The sequence below is a fragment of the Camelus bactrianus genome, chromosome 9 (genome assembly GCF_048773025.1).
Source record: "Camelus bactrianus isolate YW-2024 breed Bactrian camel chromosome 9, ASM4877302v1, whole genome shotgun sequence".
In the NCBI taxonomy this organism is placed as follows: domain Eukaryota; kingdom Metazoa; phylum Chordata; class Mammalia; order Artiodactyla; family Camelidae; genus Camelus; species Camelus bactrianus.
The window spans coordinates 61,983,357-62,003,078 of record NC_133547.1 but is presented as its reverse complement, the minus strand read 5'-3'; the positions used below and the strand labels follow the sequence as shown (position 1 = coordinate 62,003,078).

General features: G+C 52.4%; 3 protein-coding genes across 11 annotated transcripts in view; 2 read left to right on the top strand and 1 right to left on the bottom strand.

The window, feature by feature from the left end:
• Position 1: 1 nt before the first annotated feature.
• PARD6A (par-6 family cell polarity regulator alpha) lies at positions 2-2,213 on the top strand. 3 transcript variants are annotated; one of them, XM_074370565.1, is made up of 3 exons: positions 2-481; positions 871-1,093; positions 1,332-2,213. In XM_074370565.1, exons 1-3 carry the CDS (start codon positions 431-433, stop codon positions 2,084-2,086), a joined length of 1,029 nt encoding a protein of 342 aa, XP_074226666.1. In that variant the 5' UTR covers positions 2-430; the 3' UTR covers positions 2,087-2,213. The 3 variants fall into 3 exon arrangements, with proteins under 3 accessions (XP_074226666.1, XP_010960781.1, XP_010960782.1); XM_010962479.3 differs by having other exon boundaries at positions 4-493; XM_010962480.3 differs by having other exon boundaries at positions 5-493; positions 1,335-2,213.
• A 181-nt stretch (positions 2,214-2,394) lies between these two features.
• The window catches only part of ENKD1 (enkurin domain containing 1), a 40,789-nt gene continuing 23,461 nt past the window's right edge, over positions 2,395-19,722 (bottom strand). For 5 of the 7 annotated variants that reach the window (XM_045522262.2, XM_045522260.2, XM_045522259.2 and 2 more), the window contains 8 exons: positions 13,596-14,086; positions 5,660-5,759; positions 5,370-5,564; positions 4,489-4,661; positions 3,359-3,484; positions 3,092-3,255; positions 2,856-2,992; positions 2,395-2,765 (listed from right to left, as the gene is read on the bottom strand). In XM_045522262.2, coding sequence (XP_045378218.1) covers positions 2,605-2,765; positions 2,856-2,992; positions 3,092-3,255; positions 3,359-3,484; positions 4,489-4,661; positions 5,370-5,564; positions 5,660-5,759; positions 13,596-14,086 — 1,547 coding nt within the window. In that variant the 3' untranslated portion in view covers positions 2,395-2,604. Of the gene's footprint in view, positions 2,766-2,855; positions 2,993-3,091; positions 3,256-3,358; positions 3,485-4,488; positions 4,662-5,369; positions 5,565-5,659; positions 5,760-5,987; positions 6,109-13,595; positions 14,087-19,722 lie in introns of those variants that run through there. The other 2 variants (XM_074370563.1, XM_010962486.3) reach the window with 2 other exon arrangements.
• Positions 5,826-7,918, top strand: C9H16orf86 (chromosome 9 C16orf86 homolog). The gene is given in 5 exon segments (XM_074370646.1): positions 5,826-6,039; positions 6,278-6,378; positions 6,602-6,831; positions 7,166-7,407; positions 7,509-7,918. Coding segments are annotated over 5 exon segments (1,197 nt in total).

Sequence of the window (19,722 nt, the reverse complement as noted above, 5' to 3'; positions counted from 1 at the left end):
TGGTCAGAGAGAGCTGGCTCAAAGCCACTTCAACGCCAGTGACCCCGAGGAGTTCAGCAAATATTTATTATGACTCAATTTCCTCATCTACAAAATACGCAGTCTTGTAAGCCCTGTGGAAATAACAGTACGCAACAAAAAATACCCTTTCCCTCACTCTCCCCTCTAATTGGCAAGCCCCTCCCCCAGACCGTAGCGTACTGACGTAAGTTGACAGGAAGACTCCTCCACCCCGCCATCTCCGTTTCCTAGGGAACGTGGACTCCGCGTTCCACTCGCCGTCGCTGCCCCCTTGACGTCACGGTCCGGATAGGAGGGCGGGGCGAATGCTACCGCCAGGGGCGGGGCAGCGCGGGCCCGCCGGCCTGGCTGTGCACCTGCGCCTCGGCTGGCTGCCTGGGGCACCGTACTCTGCCCGCCTGGCCCCACCATGGCCAGGCCGCAGAGGACTCCGGCGCGCAGTCCCGACAGCATCGTCGAGGTGAAGAGCAAAGTAAGGGCCCCTCCGGCACCGGCTCCGGCCTCGGCCCTAGGCACTTCCAATTCCCTTTCTCCCCTTCCTAGCTCCTTGGTTCCTACCACCTTTTTCTCTCCTCCATCCTCCACATCCTATTCTCCGGCTTTTCTTCTCGCTTTCCCACACTCATCCTCCTTCCTCCCACTACCGGCCTCTAGAGTACCTCTGTGGCTTGGGTACCTGGAGGGTGAGGAGAAGACCTTGGACAGCGTCTCTTGTACTGGAGCTGAGGTCTGTGTGAACGGATGCAGCCATTGTAAAGCCCTGTCTTTCCCACCCCTGCCAGCCTCAGACCTGCGGTGAAAGGGGGCAGCAACTCCGTTCTGACCCCTCGTCTCCCCCATCCCCTCCAGTTTGATGCCGAGTTCCGACGCTTCGCGCTGCCCCGCGCTTCGGTGAGCGGCTTCCAAGAGTTCTCTCGGTTGCTGCGTGCAGTACACCAGATTCCGGGCCTGGACGTGCTGCTTGGCTACACAGATGCTCACGGCGACCTACTGCCCCTCACCAATGACGACAGCCTGCACCGGGCCCTGGCCAGTGGGCCCCCGCCGCTGCGCCTGCTAGTGCAGAAGCGGGGTGAGAAGAATGGGGTATAGTGGGAAGCCTCTGTGGGGTAGGGTGACAGGGCAGGTCTACAAGGGTTAGTCCACATCCAGGGTGCCCAGGCTTCACCCTCTGCAGTCCCTGCCCTTGGCCTGACCTCCAAGTGGCAGGGAATAGCTACAGTACCCCCTTCTTCAGGCCTGGGCCTGATGGAAAAGGTTCCCAAGTGGGAGAGTAGGGTCTCTGATCTCAGCGCCTCCCTCTCCTGCAGCAGAAGGTGACTCCAGTGGCCTGGTCTTTGCCTCCAACTCTCTGCAGCGGCGTAAGAAAGGGCTCCTCCTTCGGCCTGTGGCACCCCTGCGCACCCGGCCACCCTTGCTAATCAGCCTGCCCCAAGATTTCCGCCAGGTTTCTTCAGTCATAGATGTGGACCTACTGCCTGAGACCCACCGACGGGTGCGGCTACATAAGCATGGTTCTGATCGCCCCCTGGGTTTCTACATCCGAGATGGCATGAGCGTTCGTGTAGCTCCCCAGGGCCTGGAACGGGTTCCAGGCATCTTCATCTCCCGCCTGGTACGAGGGGGCCTGGCTGAGAGTACAGGGCTGCTGGCAGTAAGTGATGAGATCCTCGAGGTCAATGGCATTGAGGTAGCTGGCAAGACCTTGGACCAAGTGACGGACATGATGGTCGCCAACAGCCATAACCTCATTGTCACTGTCAAGCCAGCCAATCAGCGCAATAATGTGGTGCGTGGGGTATCTGGGAATCTGACAGGGCCTCTTTCTGCTGGGCCTGGGTCTGCTGAGCCCGATAGTGACGATGACAGCAGTGATCTGGTCATTGAGAACCGCAAGCCTCCCTGTTCTAATGGGCTGTCTCAGGGGTCTCCATGCTGGGACCTGCGTCCAAGCCGCCTACTTCCTGGTACCCGCAGCTCTCTGCCCTCACTGGATGATCAGGAGCAGGCCCGTTCTAGCTGGGGGAATAGCATGCGAGGAGATGGTAGTGGCTTCAGCCTCTGACAGGCAAGGATGCTGCCCCTTGCCCCTCCAGGCTGCTGGGACATGGCAGGGACTTCCCCAGTGGGGGTTTTTAGCTTGCTCACAGGGCCTTCTCAGTCTGGGGAAGATTAAAGGTTTTCTAAATACAGTCGTGGTCCTTCTGTATCCCAGTCCTAGCCTCCTCCCTGATCCCACAATCTTGCCTTCTTCCCTGGACATGAGGAAGAAGTGATAAGGGTGGCAGAGAGACCTTCCTGTAGTCAAGCAGCAGGAGGGCTACCAGGCTTGGCATTTATAGGATAAGAAAAGCTCTTATGGAAACAAACCCGCTGTGTACAAAAGGTTTAATTTTGACAAAGGGTTTAAAAGGCTGGGATGACCCTTCCACAGCCACCAGTGGCTGGGAAGAGTGCTCTGGGGATACTACCCACCCTACTGCTCCTGTCTTCGAACTCCACTCTACAATGGGGCCCAATCCTGCCCTTTGCAACCATGTGGCGATCCTCAGGGAGACCCCATCACTACCCCTATAAAAGGGCTCAGGCATCCATCTTCACAAAGACCTTGGGGCAGGAAAAGATCTTGATGGCCTCCTCTACCTGTACCAGCTTCTGGTCCAGCTCAGCACGGTGGCTCTGGGCCCTCAGTGAATCTGCCCCAGCAGGCAGCAGCACCAGCTCTCGAAGCAGTTGGCTCTGGCCTACAGAGGCCCCAGGAACAGTAAGTGCTGGGCAAGGGTTCATGGTCCCCAGTGGGTTCCCCATCCAGCTATCCATGCCCACATACTCACTCTGGAGCAGACTGCTCAGTGTCTCCAACCGCTGGTTCTCAGGCATGCAAGTGTGGCCAGGGGGCATGGCTGGGTCTGGCTGACTACTCTGACGAGCCTCAGCCTGCCGCCGCCACACATCCCTGCGCTCCAACAAGCTGTAATGCACAGACTCAGGGTGGATGATCCCAGGACAGATGTTGGCTCCCACCCTCCATAAATGCCCCTTACCCTGGGCATTAGGTAGTAGGACCTACTAATGGGGCACATGACCCTTCTGTGTGGCATTGTAGTGCTCCTGGGCTTGTCGTTGCTGCTCCAGCACCTGTGCCAGGACTTGCAGCGAGCGAGAATGCCGCCGGGGGGCCCTCTTGGCAGTGCGGGCATTGTGGGTAATGAAATCCACACCCGAGCCTGGCCCCTGCAGAACATGGCAAACAGGATGAGGCAGACAGCACTGTGTTGTGCCCCTGAATCTGCTCAGGATCCTTGCCCCACCTCCCAGCCCCCAAACATCCTCTCACCTTAGCACTGGGACCTGGTGGGGTTAGCTGAGGACTGGGGACACGAGGTGGTGGGAGCCCAGGGCCGCAGCGGGAATGTGCCCGTAGGAAGTGAGCAGGCTCTGTCCCAGAAGTAGGGCCGGGCTCCTGGAGGCCAAGGCATAGCAGAGGGATCAAGCTGAGGTCAGAGTCTCAAGCCATAAGACCCAGCCTCTGCCCCTCCTGCCTCTCAGAATCTTTATCACCAGCCCTATGGGCTGGCCTGGGCTCCTTCCTCTTGAAGAAGTACTTCTCCTCATCAGCATTTAAACATGTGTGTTTCTCACATCTTTAAGAAAACAAATATCCCTACTTCTACCTCAGTCTTGGCTTCAGCTACCATTCTTTTTGTTTCCTTCCTAGTCAAGCTTCCTAGCTCTTTCTCCACCAAGGTCACTGATGGCTGGCCTCCAAGCCCTCAAATCCAGGGTCATTGCCCTGCTCTCATCATCCTCAGCCTGAACCTCAGTAACTCCTAGGCCTCACTCCTGCGATCCTGACCTGATTCTCCATCTGTTTCCTGGACACACTCCCACTCCCCGGGAGTCCCACAGGCTTTAGCTTCCATACAGCCACATATGACCTTACTGTCTTTCCTCTCAGTCCTGCGTTTCCTTCGCAGACCCCTGGATAGAGAAGTGGTGCCACTATCTACCCCAGACAGAACCCTACCCCCCTGCCCCTGCCTCTGTCCCTCCCACCGTCCTTAGTAATAAATGTTAAAAGTGGATCATGTGACCTTTTATGATGTGGGTCCAGCTGATTCTTAGCCTAACTTTGTGCTCTTCTTTCCTCACAGTGAATTAAACACAGCATCCCCAGTGCCCATACTCCCTCTGGTTTTAGGACTTCTATCTATGAGGTTCCATCTCTATAGAATGTTCTCTTCCATTCTCCCCTTGCCTAATTCCTACTTGCCCCTCAGGATCATCCAGCCATCATCACTTCTGAGAAAGCTCCCCACTCCCACCCTGCAGCAGAACCACCTATGTCTCAGAGCCCTGTTACCTTAGTCCCCTGTGATTTTTCTCCCTCCTTATAACATAGATAGGAGTATAATTGCCTGCTGGCCAACAAGATGGACAATACTTCTGGCTCCCTGAAGCAGGTACCTGCAGTTGGGCCTTGACACGGGACTCCACTTTGTCGTACTTGGGGGAGCGCCACAGAGCCTTCAGAGGCCTGGTCTGGCCCTGACCCTGGCCACGCTCCTGCTCATGGAAGCGCCTCTGGATCTCCCTGATCCGCCTCAGGTTCTCCTTCTCATGGTCTTTAGGGTCCTTCCCTGGGAAAAGATGTTGCCAGGCTCAGTGGTGGGGGCAGGGTATAGCTCAGTGTTAGAGTGCATGCTTAGCATGCAGGAGGTCCTGGATTCAGTCCCCAGTACCTCCATTAAAAAAAATGAAACAAAACAAAAAACATGTTGCCAGGCTCTGCCTTACATACAGCCTAACGCAATCCCACTCACACCAGCTGACACACAGCCCCACACTCTCCTATAGAAAGATCTCCGTGACATCTCCATTCTAAGTTAGACTCTCTACATATACTCTACTTCATTGCTTTGTTCACTTCCTGACACGGTAATTATCTTCTATCCCTGATGGTTTTCTACATTTTTATTTCAATAAATATGCCATTAATCATCTTGCATATCGGATTCATCGCTTTACTTGTTTATTGTCTCCCACCTTGATTCCATGATGCTCTTCTTCAACTTTGTTTTCCTAGCACCTATAGGGCCTAACACAGTAGACACTCAATAAACAACGTTTCACTGGTGCATGAATTCATGAAGCCGAACTATCGTTTCCAGGGAAGACCTCATTCAGTCCTCTCCTTCGAGGAGGTAGTGCATCTCCTCCTCCTTCTATAGTTGGGAAAACTGACACTCAGAGAAGCAAAGCCCGAGCCCTCGTCGGGGAAGGCGGAGCAGCTGCTTTTGATCTCAGCTTTGACCAAAGCCCCGCTGCCCCTTCTGCCCAGAACTTACTCTTGGGAGAGGCCCCTGGGCCTAGGGAGATACCCTCGAGCTGCAGCAGCACGCCCACTACGCCGTGCCGGCCACGCTCCAGGATTTCTCGGGCTCCCGGACCGATGCGGGGGTCGCGGGGAGGTGTGGAGTCTAGGTCCTGTTCCGAGGTCAGCAGGTCCAACTTCAGCGCGTTTGCCTCAAGGCGCCCTTGGGCTGAGGGGCCAGACAGGGCGGAGTGTTGGGCTTAGTGGTGGAGTGGGTCCGACGCTCGCTCGGGTCTCGCCCAGTGGCGGTACCCACCAACTTACCCGAGGAGGGCCGCCGGTAGTAGTCAGGACAAAGCGTAGGATCTGGGGGGATGGGCCCCGAGATACGGGACGGACCCTCGCACATGCCTTCGTTGTCGCCCTGCAACGGTGCACCAAGGCCTGCCGGGCTACGCACCTCCGGCCCCGAACCGGCTTCCTCAACCCCATGCCTCCTCCCTGGACCCGGGCCCTGATCCCAGCCTTGTCTTCCCATCCTGGCCCCCACCCCGCCTCCCGATCCTGGCATGAGCTCGTCTCCTCCGCTCACAGCCCACTTCCCTGTCCTGTTCGTAGCCCCTCCCCCGCAACACCCGGGCAGGGGGCTCACCCGAGCAGTTTTGCCTCCCGCTGCTGCCACCCGACTGGTTTGCTGTTGCCAGGTAACAGTGGTTTCCGTCCCTGAGGTAAGGGGCCAAAGCCCCCGGCGCAAAGCCTTCTGGGGCTTGTAGTTTCAGCTGAGGGTGGGGAAAGAGCGGCTGCCAGTTTCCCTTCCCACCCTGGCCTGTCGCTGCGGTCAGCTCGGGGTCGACCAGTTCGACCCCTCAGGGCCCGCTCTCTATCCCAACCCCACTTCTCCCAAGCAACCGTCGAGGACGAACTGACAGCCCGCTGCCATAGCCTCAGCAGGGGCTGAGAGGCGGCTAGGGGCCCAAGAGAGGATGGCTGTCTGGCCTGCATAGCTCACAGAGCTGCCTGGTGGCCATGCTCAGATCTCCAAGGTGACCATGAGACTATCTAGCCTTCAAACACTTGGCCACAGAGCTTTAGAAGGCCAAATTCTGTGCAAAGACCTCCTAACTGCTAGGACAGGCTTCACAGGCCGGGAAGGGCATGGGCTGTTGCCCTTCATCCATATTTGGTGTCTAATATCCAGTGTCTAATGACTGATTCCTGTTTCCTTTGCCTGGCCATGGTGACCAGTTACCTATGTGTCACTTCTAGTGTTCAGTGATGGGAGACCAGTGCCTGGTGCCAGCCCATGAGGCCTGCCAAACCCAGGGTGAAGACAAGTGTCCATCAGGCCAAGTCTCAGAGCCAAAGCTTCAGGAAGAAAAACACAAACTGGAGGAAGAGAGGCTCAAGCCAGAGGTGGAGGCACTAGAGGAGAGAGGCCTCAGGCCTATGGCCTCCATTGTGAGGCCCAGTCATGGTCCGAAGAGGAAGCCAGTCAAGTGAGGGGGCTTTCAGAGGGAAAGAGCTGCAGGGCTTGGGGTTGGAGTAGGGGTGGCTCACACCTTATTAGGAGTCCTAAATCCTGCATTCTTGCAGTGTGCATCCTTATCCCCTCTCACCATCATTACTCCTGACCTCTTCTGTTACACAAGAGCCCTGATGTAGGGAGCATACAGAGAGGGAGTCTCAAGCCCTTGTAGGGGACTAAGCTCACATGAGCTCTTGGCCCCTGTCCAGCCTGGGGCCTCCCTGACCAAGAAAAGGGACAAGAATCTGGGCCTGGGGTGGTAGGTAGGTAGGGCTATTCCACAGGCTCAAGACACAGGAGTCAAGGCCAGAGGCTGGCTCCTCAGGCCTCCTGTTCCCCAGTCTCCCAGGGCCTACTCACCAAGCCCATCCTAGGGCTGAAGCTGAGCTGCCACTGCAGAGGGAGGAGCTAGAGAGTAGCCAGAGTGAGCCCTCACCATCTGCCAAACAGCATAAAAAAGCCAAGAAGCGCAAGAGTCTGGGGACCCCAGTGCTCCCAGTGGTGGCCAGCACGGTACCTGCACTTTCAGAGATCTTGGGGCTGGAGCGTGAGTGGAAGTCCCTGCCTTCCCTTTTTCCCTTGCCCGCTGGACCCCTGACATGACACAGCTTGGCGCTCTAGCCCCTGCCCTGCCCTGGGTCCTTGCAGGAAAGGCCCGGCGCCTGCGGCCTCTGTACCAGTACATCAACTATTGCAACCCTGAGCTGAACCAGGCAGGGGAGGGGGACAGGGAGGCTGAGGCTGAGGTGGAGCCTGAGTCAGAGCTGACCCTGGTCCCCGAAGAGGCAGGTGTGGAGCAGCTGCAGGCCTTGCTGCCCATGGCAGGTGAGCTGGGCTCAGGACTCACTTTGCCCTGCCCCAACATGTTTGTGCCCCACACCCACGCTCTGGTTTCCCTGGGAGAGGACACTGGAGAGGAGCCTGGGGGTTTGCCCAGCTTGGGGGTCAGCGGTCCCCTCAAGGCTGAGGTGGATAAGTCAACTCAGGTGGACATCAACAAGATGCTAAGTGTCTGCACTGCCCCACTAGTACCCCCACTCTCTCCTCAGTACAAGTGACTGTCCTGCCCCACTAGTAGCTCCCCTCCTGCCAGTCCTGAACCAGCGAAGCAGCCTATGGGCCTAGGCCCTCAAGGGGAGGGGGGGGGGGGTCTGGCCCCTACCCAACTTGGGAAAATAAATGTTCTTCCTTTGCTCAGACTGTGATTCCCCTAATAAAAGATGCCTGAAGAGGGAGAGGCTGGGAAGAGGGAGGAGGATTCCCCACTGCAGTCAAGTGGATAGCCCAGGACCTCGACAAAAATAGAGATTCCTTAGCACTACCCCAGACCTAACTGAATCAGAATCTGCAGAGGTGGGGCTTGGTTCTGTGCACCTAAAGCCTCCTCAGATGAAATCTGAAAGTCAGACAAGATAACAGTGGGGATGGAGAGGGAGGTGGTAAGGAGGAACTTGGGGCAGAGAAAGGAAAGGGACTGTCAGGTCATGGGAAGCAGGAGCTTGGCCTTGCTCCCTGTCTCCAAGGGAAGGGGTCTGCATTGGCCTGACCTTGAGGGGACCAACATTTGGGATACTCTGAGATGGCAGAGTCCGTTTGCCCCCTCCCCCAAAAGTGGCAGCTTTGGAATGCTCTCCAAATATCACCAGACCACAGCTGGACCAGACCATACCCCCAGTGACAGGGGTATTGGTGCGTTTTTCTGGTAGGCAAGGGGTGGTGATGGGGGTAAATGGTCTCTCTGGAGCCTTGTAGCTGAATCACTGGATAACTACTGCATCTCACCCTCAGGGATCTCTGGGAAGAGAGGGCCAGTGCTGGCCATTTTGGAAAAACCCCTATCCTGCAGCCTCTTGGTTCTCCTGCAGGTCCCTCAGATACTTTAAACACAGGGAATCCCAGATTAAACCTGCTTTTCCTCCTATATCTCACCTAAACAGTTGTTCCAAGCCAAAATCCTGGGTATCACCCCAACCCCCTTACCAAACCCCATCCTGTTCTTTGCTCATTGACTCCTACCAGCTAATCAGGTATCAAGGCAGGTGAATCTACTATTTCAGACCGAGAATCTCTGACACCACAATCAGCACCCTCGCCTAGGACACTTTTATCTCCAGGTGAGTGCTCACTAGTCTCTCTGCTGGTGGTCCCTTGCCCCACTGATCCACCCAGTGAGACTGCTACACACATACCTGAAGCCCTGATGTTGTTGCTCCCCCTCTAACACCCTACTCCTCTTGTCCCAGCTGCCTTAAAACTTTTTAGTGGCTTCCTGTTAAGTCCCTGATCTCTCTGCACATGGGGCTTCCCTTGCTTAAAATGACTTTATTCCTCACTCTCCAGCTGGCTAGTATACATGTACCCTTGAAGACTCATGGCTCCTTGCATCCTGCTAAACCAGGCAGCACTCAGTGTTGCCCGCATTGTAGCATCTACATGCTACTGTCATTGTGGGTTATATAACTTGTCTTTAGGACTAGACTGTGAATTCCCCAAAGGTATGGATCATTGCACTGCATCCACTTAGCAAAGGGCCCCCATAAAAGGCACCAAGATAAGGAGACCAAGGTGGGGAGCTGAGGAAGCTACAGAGAGGGACAGGTGGTTAGGATCTGCAAGGATGCAGCCCTCTAAAGTCCAGAACTACATGTGGAGCCCCTGGAATGACAGCCTGGACATCCAGGGAGGGATGGGTTGGGCAGGCCCAGATGGAAGAAGCAGGAAGAAAATGGGCATCAACCTAAGCTGCTCCCTCCATTAGGGGTCACTTGGATGCTACAGGGTAAGCCATGGGGTCAGGACATTTATTCTTTTTGCCCTCACTTTTCCCTGGGTAGTGACTTGACTGCCCTAGGAGATAATGTCCACAGGGACCACAAAGACTGAATGTTGTCCGTAGGGATGGGCACAGATTCTTTAGGATTTTTCAGACATAGAGGGCTTTTCAAGATAACTGAACTTGACCTCCTCACTTTATGGCTCAGGAAGCAGAGGCTAGGGTGCATGAGACCACATCCTGGGCCCCAGGGAGGCCCTGCCCTCTCCTGAGCCCTATATATCTCTGGACTTGGAGGCTCTCTGGCTAAGGCCTGACCCAAGAAGACCAAGCATCTGCTTTCTCTGTGTGGCCTCCAGGGCTGGAGGTGTGGACCAGGCCAGCACAGATAAGGAAGATCTGTTCTTATCTTCTCACAGGTAATGTAGGAGATACTGAGTAACCATAGAAGAAGGAACCTGTCTACATTTCCCAGGGCCTATTACTTGACTTATCCAAGCAGGGTGGGTGATAGCAGCCACAGAAAGGAACAAGACACCACTACCACTCCTAGAAGCTCACTCTAAGGGGGAAATGCTGAGGCAGCCTGACGTAAGAAGACATGCCATGGGAGAGCTGAGGACTAAGGCTGTGGGACCACAGGTGGTGGGGGTGACTGCCTCTTTACTAGAGGAGTAGTGAAGAGGCATCCCTGAAGCTGACTCCTGAAGGAGAGAGTTGGGTGGCCTTCTAGGCAGAGGATATGCCAGGGATAAATCCTCACTAGTGGGAAAGATGTTAGCCCTATGCAGAAGCACCACTTGGCATGGCTGAAGCAGAGACATGCCCATCAGAAGACCAGGTTAGGTAAGTCTGGGAGTGATGAGGAGGCATGCAGGCAGGGAGAGATCTTGGTCTGACATTTTGGAGAGGTTGCTTAGGCAGCAGTATGATGAGCAGAGCAAGGAACAGCAAGACTAGAGACAGGGAGGTGAGGAGACTCTGCCATTGTCTGAGTTAGTATGAGTCCTAGTTTTGGTTGGGGATTGGAAAACAACAGGTACTTTGGAAGTTCTCTGGTTGCTGTAACAGGGAGGAAAAGCTAACTGCATTTTCACTGGCTTGGACAAACTTTGACCCAAGGAAGATCCTGAGATTTGGCAAACAAGTCTGGGAAGTGATGCTGCCTTCCTCCGGGAGGGGGCGCTACAGGACAAGCCTGGAACCAGGTGGGGACTCTGTCACCCGAGGAACCAGAACCCTGGTGGCTTCCTAGGCAACAGGAATCTGGGCCACTTCAAGGTGTATCTCCTCCCCTGGACCAATCGATATGACGGTAAAGATATCTGAGGGACGGCAATGGACCTAGGCTCTGGGGAGTGACAACTGAAGACCCAAGGTCCTTATAAAAGTAGCTCTGCCCTAAGCCCATGTGCACCAGGACTTCTCAGAATCCATCTTTGTAAACAAGAGTTCTTGCTGCAGAGCCCTGTAAAACCCAACTGCCACTGTGGGTCATCAACATGGCCCTTTCTTAAGAGCATCTGAGTCAGATGAAATGGATGCATGTGCTTTCTTTCTTGGTCAATTTCCAAATTTAGGGGGGATTTCAACATCTGAGCAACACAGAGGGATGATCGGGAGCTGAGCCCATCATCCCCAGAAGGAAGGGGGAAGTTTCTCCCTCTTCAACCACCAGTCCTGGTGGGGATCTCTCTACAGTCCACCTCCTAGTTCAGGCCAGGTTGAGATTCCTGCTGCAGAGAGAAGGTGGTAACCTGGGTGGGGACCTGAGTTGGGAGGGGCAATGCCTGGGCACTCAGAGTCTGAGGAGCCACAGGCACTGGAAAAAGAGTAGTTCAGGGTCCGGCTCCATAGTCAGAGGACTCTGACCAGGTTCCTGACTTTGTCACTTCTAACTTATAGGAGGCAAGTAACTCTTCCCCTCTCTGCCTCAGTTTTCTGATCTGAATAATGGGAATGTTAATAGTAGTACCTCATAGAGTGGTTTGCATATTAAGTGAAATAATATATACATAAGTGTCAACCCTGGGGGGCCCAGCATGCAATAAACACACCCCAACAATAATCACTGTTATTTTACCTCACAAGGGCAAGGTTTGAAACCAGAACAATACAGGAATAGGCCTGGTGACTACTATAAGGGGTGCCAGAAGGAGGAGGGAGTCCTCTCTGAGACTTTTTCTCTCTGGGGAGGAGTCCAGGGCAGGGCAGGGCGGAGAAAGGGAAGGTTAGAGAACGGAAGAGTTTGGTCCAGACTTAATCCTAGTAGAGGAAACAAAGCAGTGAATGTGTCCTTTCCCACTGCCCCTCTCTACCCATACCCCAGACTAACAGGGTTAAAAGGCTCCTCCTGTGGAGAACAGGTTAATATAAGCAGAGCTATTGACTGGTTGGCTGGGCCAGGTAGTGCTTGGCCACACCCGCTCCCAGGGGCAGCTTGAGGAGCCGTCCATCCAGCCTCCCAGGGGCCACTCCTCACTTCTCTCCCAGGGCTCCCCTGGAGCCAACTCCTTGGTTTCAAGGACAGAACCCCTCCTGACCTCCAATCCAGGGAGACCCTAAATTCTCCCGCTGTCTCCCTGAAACCAGCAGGCCTGATAAGCCCCCTTCTGAAAGTCTTGAGTCCTGTTCACTGAGGAAAGACTTCTTGGAGGGCTCTTGGGACTCAGCTATGAGGGAGTATACCAGGAGGTGAGGGTGGGCAGTGGTAGGAGCCTGCGTGGCTCACTAGATAGTGATGTCTATCAGGTCAGAACTGCTATGGAGCCATGAGAAAGGAGGAAAACAGAAACAATCTGCAGCAGTCAACAAGCCTTTCATTATTAAAGAAACCCAGTCTACCCCACAACCAACAACCACATGTCATAGTGTCAGACTTTCTGATTTATTTATTAATATTTATCAGATATTCCAGAGCTGTCCCTTGTCTCTTCTCTGCCAAATCAGGAGCCCTCTGCCCTAGGTCAACAGCCCCTGAGAGCTCACCTAACGAAGAACTCCTTCTCCTTGCCAGGGAAAGGGGAGCGTGGAGGCTGGAAGGGCCCGATCACATGGGAGGGAGGGCAGGTGTGGATCCCTGAGGGATGACCTGCTGCCCTCACCATTCCTGAGATGCCCTAGAGCCCAGGAAGGGCATGGAAACAAGACCTCTTGTCCTTTCTCCTCAGACCTGAGGAATCAGCCACGCTGGCTTTCTCACTGTGCTTTCCCATCCAGTTAGGACCACAGATAAGCTGACGAAGCCCAGAAATCAAGCATTTGCTGGCCCTGCTCACCAGCATAACTACGCAGAGACCCTGGACAGCTCTGCCCTGCGCAGTGTGCCTGCCCCCTCAGCTGTGGCAGGAGGAAGGTCGCTGCCCTGCCTCTGAGGAGTAAATGAGCACTGGAGGGGGCATTCTCCCAGGGCTACCTTAAGATAAGTCTGAATTCCACTCTGCTCAAGTTGACCTGTCCAATGAAAGACACTGTGCTATAGCCAAGCCCTCCCATCACAGCTACTGGTCCCTCCCTTGCCCCTTTGCCCCATGGCAGGGAGCCCACATGCAGGCTCACAGGTTATTCCGCTGGAGCGCCTCGCACAGGTTCTGGTTGGCATCAGGCTCCTCTGTCAGTACCTCCACAGCCTCCCACTCCCCAGATCGGCTCGATTTTTTGATGGCGTCCACCACACTCTGCATGTAGAGCCCATCCTCGAACGAGGCAGCCATGGACACGGGTGTGTGGTCCCAGGTGCGGCGGTCCCCCTGCCCCTGGAAGGACTGGCGCAGGGCCTGAACCATGTAGACCATGCCCTTCAGATAGAGCAGTGGGACATCCTGGGGGCCCTGCTCGGGCAGCCCTGAGCCCACAGCCAGTGAGTCCCTGAGCAGCAGCTCCTCTTGTGAGGCAGAGTTCTTCTGCCCATAGAGGTCAGCTCCCCGGGCAACAAGGCGTCCCGCAGAGCCCACCACCATTACCTCGTGCACAAAGGCGCCTGGCATGTTGAAGTTAAGTGTTACTGTGCTGCACACACCCCCACCCATGAGCATCTGGAAGAAACAGAAGTCATCGCTGGTGACGTGCCGGATGCCACGGATGGCTGCATTCTGCCTTACAAAGGTCTTGAGCAGCCCATGTACCTTCTCAGCTCTCTGGCCAGTCAGGTGGGTCAGCAGGTCCACAATGTAGGTGCCCATGGTGTGCAGGCCCCCGCCACCCATGAGCTCGTCACAGATCCAGCCGTAACTGGGGCTGAGCAGGCTGCCTGAGTAGACACGGGCATCGCAGATCATCACTGCACCCACGTAGTGCTCGGCAATCAGCTGCTTCATACGCACGAAAGCAGGCAGGAAGCGCAGCACGTTCCCCACCAGGCTCATCAGCTGTGGGTAGTAGCGCGAGGCTGTCACCATCCGGAAGGCATCCACTGAGGTTGCTGCCTTCTCACAAACCACATTCTTCCCAATACCTGAGAACAAAACACAACAGGAAATCTCAAAGTTCCAAAGGGTTTAGACTAGGAAAAGAAAACCCATTTCTGGAATGTGAATGACTCAGGAAAGCGACTATGAAACTAGATAGTGGCCTGGGACAAGAAGAAAGATGACTCAGCCTGGATGAAAATGGTACCTATCCAACGACTGGGACTGGAGAAGACTTATAGGCTAGAGAAAGAGGAGTAGCTTCTTAAAAGGGAGAATGACAGGAGCAGAGGCAGAAGGCACATACCAGGAGTGGGAAGTAAAAACAGGTGGTATGATGGTTAATTTTACATGTCAATTTGGTTAGCCTATGGTACCTATCAAATACCAGATGTTGCTGGGAAGATATTTTTTAGATCTGGTTAACATTTAAACCAGTAGACTCTGAGAAGAGCAGACTACTTTCCATAAGGTGGGTGGGCCTCAACCAATCAGTTGAAGGCCTTAAGAAAAAAGACTGAGGTTCCTAGAAGAGGAAGGAATTCTGCCTCCAGACTGCCTCAGACTCAAGTCTGCTATATCAACTCTTGCTGGAATTTCTATCTTGTTGCCCTGCCCTGCAGATTTCATATTTGTCAGCTCCTACAACGGCATGGCCAATTCCTCAAAATAAATCTCTACCTTCCTCTCTCTATATACATCCTATTGGTTCTGTTTCTCTGGAGAACACTGTCTAATACAAGTGGGCTGGAGAGGTGGACATGTTTCTTGGACATGCCTATGTACCTTTATGTATATATTAGATCACTGGCTTGGGGCAAGATAATCTAAACTATATTCAAGGGGATGGGCTTTGCACTGTCAGCTGTAACTGCAGAAAGGGCTCTAAGATTCCCCACAGACTGCCCTCTGAAAACACTGGTCCAACAAGTTAGTGTAGTCAAAAGGCCAGGAAATGCTTGGCTCCAGTAGAAGGGGAAAGGGAGGGAAAACATACTTTCTGCTCCCACGCTGTCCTGATACACCACAGCTAGAGTACAGCCAGAGAGCAAAACAAAGCTAGACAAAAGCCCTGAAGAGAGAGAGCGAGAGGACTGAGCAGCTCCCATGTGAGGAAATAGAAAGGATCAACACTTTTCCATGGTTGAAAGTGAAAGCTCATGAGGGTATGAACAGCCACAAATCATCAATACCAGGAGTATTCCTGTGAGCTTGGGGTGGTTCAAATAGAAGAAAGTCTTATGCTAATATCTTCAAGAGAAAGCTTATAAAGCCCAAGAAGTGGTATGGACTAGACACACACACAGGTTTTGGGGTACAGCAAGCTGCAGAAGGGTGAAGCATCCAGTTATTCCATTACTCATTCTACAGACACTGCCCATGGGTGTGACTCAGATCCCACTATCCTAATTCCCTGAAGAAGTCATGGGCTTCTTGAGGGAATAAGCCTCAAGGCCTGGTGCAGATGGCAGGATAAGGGAAGGCTTCACAGGGGAGTGACACCTGGGTTATCTTACAGGAAGCAGATATTCTAGGGGGCATAACGGGGAAAGGACACCCTGGCAGGAAACTGCATGTGCAAAGGCACTGAGGAAAGGACTGAGAGCTGGGACTCCTAAAGTCTTGGGTGCACACCAGGAAACAGGCTGGAGGGGTTACATAGGGCCTATAAGCAATGTAGGAAATTGGATAGATAGTTGGTAGCATCCCTCACAAAGATACTCAAGACAGAGGGGTAAGTTTGGGGTTGGAATCCCAAACTGAGCTCTTTATACTCCCTTCCCCAAGTTTTCCGCATCTCAGTCAATGGCAACTCCATTCTCCCAGTTTGTCAAGCCAAAATCACTGAAGTCACTCTCACATCCCACTTTTAATCATCAGTAAATCCTGTTGGCTTAGCCTTCAAACTATATCCAGGATCTAATTAGTATTCACTACCACCACTGCCACCTTCCTCATCCAAGTCACCACTCTTTTAAGCCCGTATTACTGCAATGGTAATTTAACTGGTCTCACTCTTTTCTCAACACAGCAGCCAGGGTAATTCTGTTGAAACTTAAAATCGATCAGATCATATCTCTGCTCTGCATCAAACCCTCTGATGGCATCTCATCTCATTCAGAATGAACCAAAGACCTTACAGTGGCCCACCCACAAGGCCATACACGGTGTGTGTGCCCCTTTGAAGTTTTCTTTTTGGTCTCTTTGCCTACTGTGGTCCCTTCTCCTGCTCATTCTGTTCAAGGCACTGAAAGTGAGAAAGGGGCTGCTATGCACAAAGGCCTGGTGGTTGGGAAGAGGAGTCAATTGCAAAAACAGACAGGACTGACAGACAGGGCAAGGCCTCATGTTGTGGTCAAGACATGGGGTCTTGGCTGGACTATCTTGTGTTTACCCTTCTCACTGAAGACCATCTTGAACAATGTGTGCATTTAGGTTTCTCCTCCAAGGCCATCCAGGCTCCATTCTCACACTCCACAGGCACTTCCTGGTTAGAGGAGCAGCCTTCAAACCCGAATGCCTGTACCTTGGGGCAACCAGGTCAAGATTGCACCTTCTCTGGGTATGTGCATCTCCAATAATCCTGGTGTCATTCCCTGGGTCCCCTGAAAGTTTTAGAAGCGTTTTCAGATGGGGCAATGGTTGGGATACAGAAAATTTCTGGCAACCCACTGAAGGGTATAGCTTCATCTGATGGACTTGGATTCTGTTCACACAGGCTCAGGAGGGGAATTCATCTGGCCACCTTGCAAAAGAAACAATGGGGCTCCAGGACAGCTGACCACCCAAAAAGGGCCACTTATTGGTGCTGAACTTGAGCTTTGGAGCCAGACACTTCCATGTTCAAATCCTGGTTATCTCACTTTGTTGCTGAATGACCTGGGAAATTTCAAAACCTCTCTGGGCTTTGGTTTACTGCACTGTAAAAAGACAGTCGTATCCACCTTGCAGGGGAGAAGAGAAGACTAAGTCAAATGAGGCATATACGTAAAGTGCCTGACCTAGCAATGGTCCATTTTATAACCATCATCATGGGAGAGACCTAGCAGATGTCATACATACAGGGAAAAAAGGGCCCACTGTGACTTAGATTTTAAAACTCACATAGAAGCTACATTTTCCAGGCCAATAATTTTGATGTTCAGTATTTTGAAAATTTGATTTCTAAAAAGAAGTTTAAAGATCAACATGAACATAGATGAGTTTTCTGTTTATTAGGCCTTCATAGAGTTAGACCCAGCTCAGCCCGTTGGAAGCTCACATCCTGAGGAAGATCACAGGAGATAATTTGGCGCCTTTGGCCAATCCTTCCAAGCTCCCCTCACTTCCTACCATCTTCCCTGCCACTCTGACGCTCAAGAACCCCACAGAGCATTTGCCATTTGTACATATGAGATTTTCAGGCATGAACTCCCAGTGTTGCAAGAAGCAACATACATCAAATCAGCCTATAACATAATTCAATCTCTTCACCTTACAAAACTCTTGAAATCTCCTGCTCTTCTCTAAATAATAATAAAAACTTTATAACAGGTACTGGCAGGACAACAGGAGAATGGCTAGCCAAGTGTCACATACCCAGGGTAGGGAGCAGTGTGGATAGGGCAGGGGTCAAGGCAAGGGGATGGGCCTTTTACTGGGGTCCAGAGCAGGAGGGGGCCTTGCAGGGAGAGTAGCCCCTGACTGCTATCACTATCTGCTCCTGGAGGGTCTCCAGTGCTTCCCCAACATACTTGTAGGATTTTAGGATTAGGGACAGGAGAATCACAATACTGGGTGAGAACATGGCCACTTGGCTGGGGAACACATGGCTGACCAGGGAAGTTATGAGAAAATTAAGTTCTCAGATACTCCATCTGAGAGTTATGGCTCCGGGCAACCCAGGGGTTTCCTGCTGTAGCTATTCATGGAAGGGGTTGGGGTAGGCGCTGCAACGTGAGGAGAGAAGGTGGGCTGGGAGGAAAAGGACTTCTGTGGCTGCTGGGAGTTTGGTAGTGATAAAACTAGAATAAATAATCTCTGTTTCACACCATGAAAGGTCAGGAAAGGCGGAGAGACTTTCTTTCTTGAGCATGAACAACAGGAGAGTTTTTGAACTTGGGGCCCAGTAGTACTATCACTGTGGGAGCTAAAGGCCGTCTTGAGTCAAACAGGCTCCTGCAGGCCAGCTGCACAGTGCCTGTACCTTTGGGAAGACTGGAGCTGCCTTGAAAGACATGTTTATTTAAGTTTATCTAGCTTTCCTGTTAGGAAGTCAAGAGAGATTAGAAAAGCTGAAAACTGCTTTTGTTCTCCAGGGAGTGAGGAAAGCATGGCTGCTGAGTGCTGTTAGCTCAGATCTTCTAGAGGGTGAACCAGTTTTAAGCTGCAAGCCTCTCTCCAGCTTATATGCCCCAAAGAAGTGAAGTGCCCCTAAGAAGCTGCCCCAGACCACCTCTCTGTTCCCTAGTAACATACCACAGGTTCATAGCTCTGGAACAACACCTCTGTTTCCCTGCCTAGAGGTGTGAGACTAGATAAATGATATCCAACAGCAGGGTAGAGAAGTAGCCCCAGGAAAAGCACTACTTTGATGTTTTACAAAATCCAGGGATTTTGCGCTCCCCTTCCTTTTTTTTTTTTTTTTAAACCAAAAAGGTTCTGCTACTTAGAAAAATATGTTTGAAAGCCACCAGACTGAATCACTGTTTCTCACAGCCCACTCTCCGCTCTTTCCTGAGTTGCAGGCCCCTGTTAGCTCCCAGTGTCACACCAGCAGACTGGGTTGCTCAGGTAGAATTATGTGAATGCCTTCATTGAACCAGTGTACCAGGCCCTGTGCCAAGCACTGGAGATACATCAGGCATGGTCTCTACCTTCAGAAAACTTACAGTTTAGTGAGAGAGAGAAAGAGTGCCATTAATCAAATTATCATATGAGTACATGTAGAACTGTACTTATGATAAATGCAATGAAGATGATATAAATGTTAATATGAGAGCATACAGCAGGGACCTGACTTGGACCAGGGGCCAGGGAAGGCATCTCAAGGGACTGGTATTCTTGGAATTAAATTATCTGGGTCAGGCTGCTCCAAGAATGACCTCTTGTTACCTCAAGGGCCCATGAGGAAAGGGTTGGCAAACCCAGTGTTTTCCTAACGAAGCACGCAAGTGCCAAGAACTGGGCACAGAAACTTACCTTTTAGTGATGGATTTAAGAGAACATTCCCCTGTCTGGGGAAAGCATTTTAGGAACTTGTTTGGAAAACCAGGGATTTCTAAAGAATGCACTAACCATTCTGTCTCTAGACTACTGCTCTAATCTACAGATTGCGGACTTCAGCTGCAGCATTTCCAGCCTCCAGCCAACCCAGCTCACTTCAGATTGGCCCCCACAATCCAAATTGGCAAGAACCAATTCCTTAATATCTATCCTGCTAATGTTTGTCCTGAATTCAGTCATTTTTGTATACTGACAGACTCCCTGGTTTGTCTCAAGTCTGAAGTCAGGGGTAGATCCTGTCAGCAATCAAGGACCTGTGTTCAGTCCTGAATGGGTTTTTCCTCAAATCGCAGGGCTTCTCCCTATACTTGTGTCACTACATGTATAAAGGTACATAGAGATACACCACCTCCTAGATTTTTTCTAATTTTTCAACTTATTGTGCAGTATTTAATACATTAAACTTAAAGCTGTCTAT

Excerpts from the sequence above, each read along its gene's own strand:
- PARD6A (XM_010962479.3), top strand. The coding sequence starts at position 431 with ATGGCCAGGCCGCAGAGGACTCCGGCGCGCAGTCCCGACAGCATCGTC. Across the intron at positions 494-870 it reads TCGTCGAGGTGAAGAGCAAA|TTTGATGCCGAGTTCCGACG; the intron begins GTAAGGGCCCCT and ends CATCCCCTCCAG. Across the intron at positions 1,094-1,331 it reads CCTGCTAGTGCAGAAGCGGG|CAGAAGGTGACTCCAGTGGC; the intron begins GTGAGAAGAATG and ends CCTCTCCTGCAG.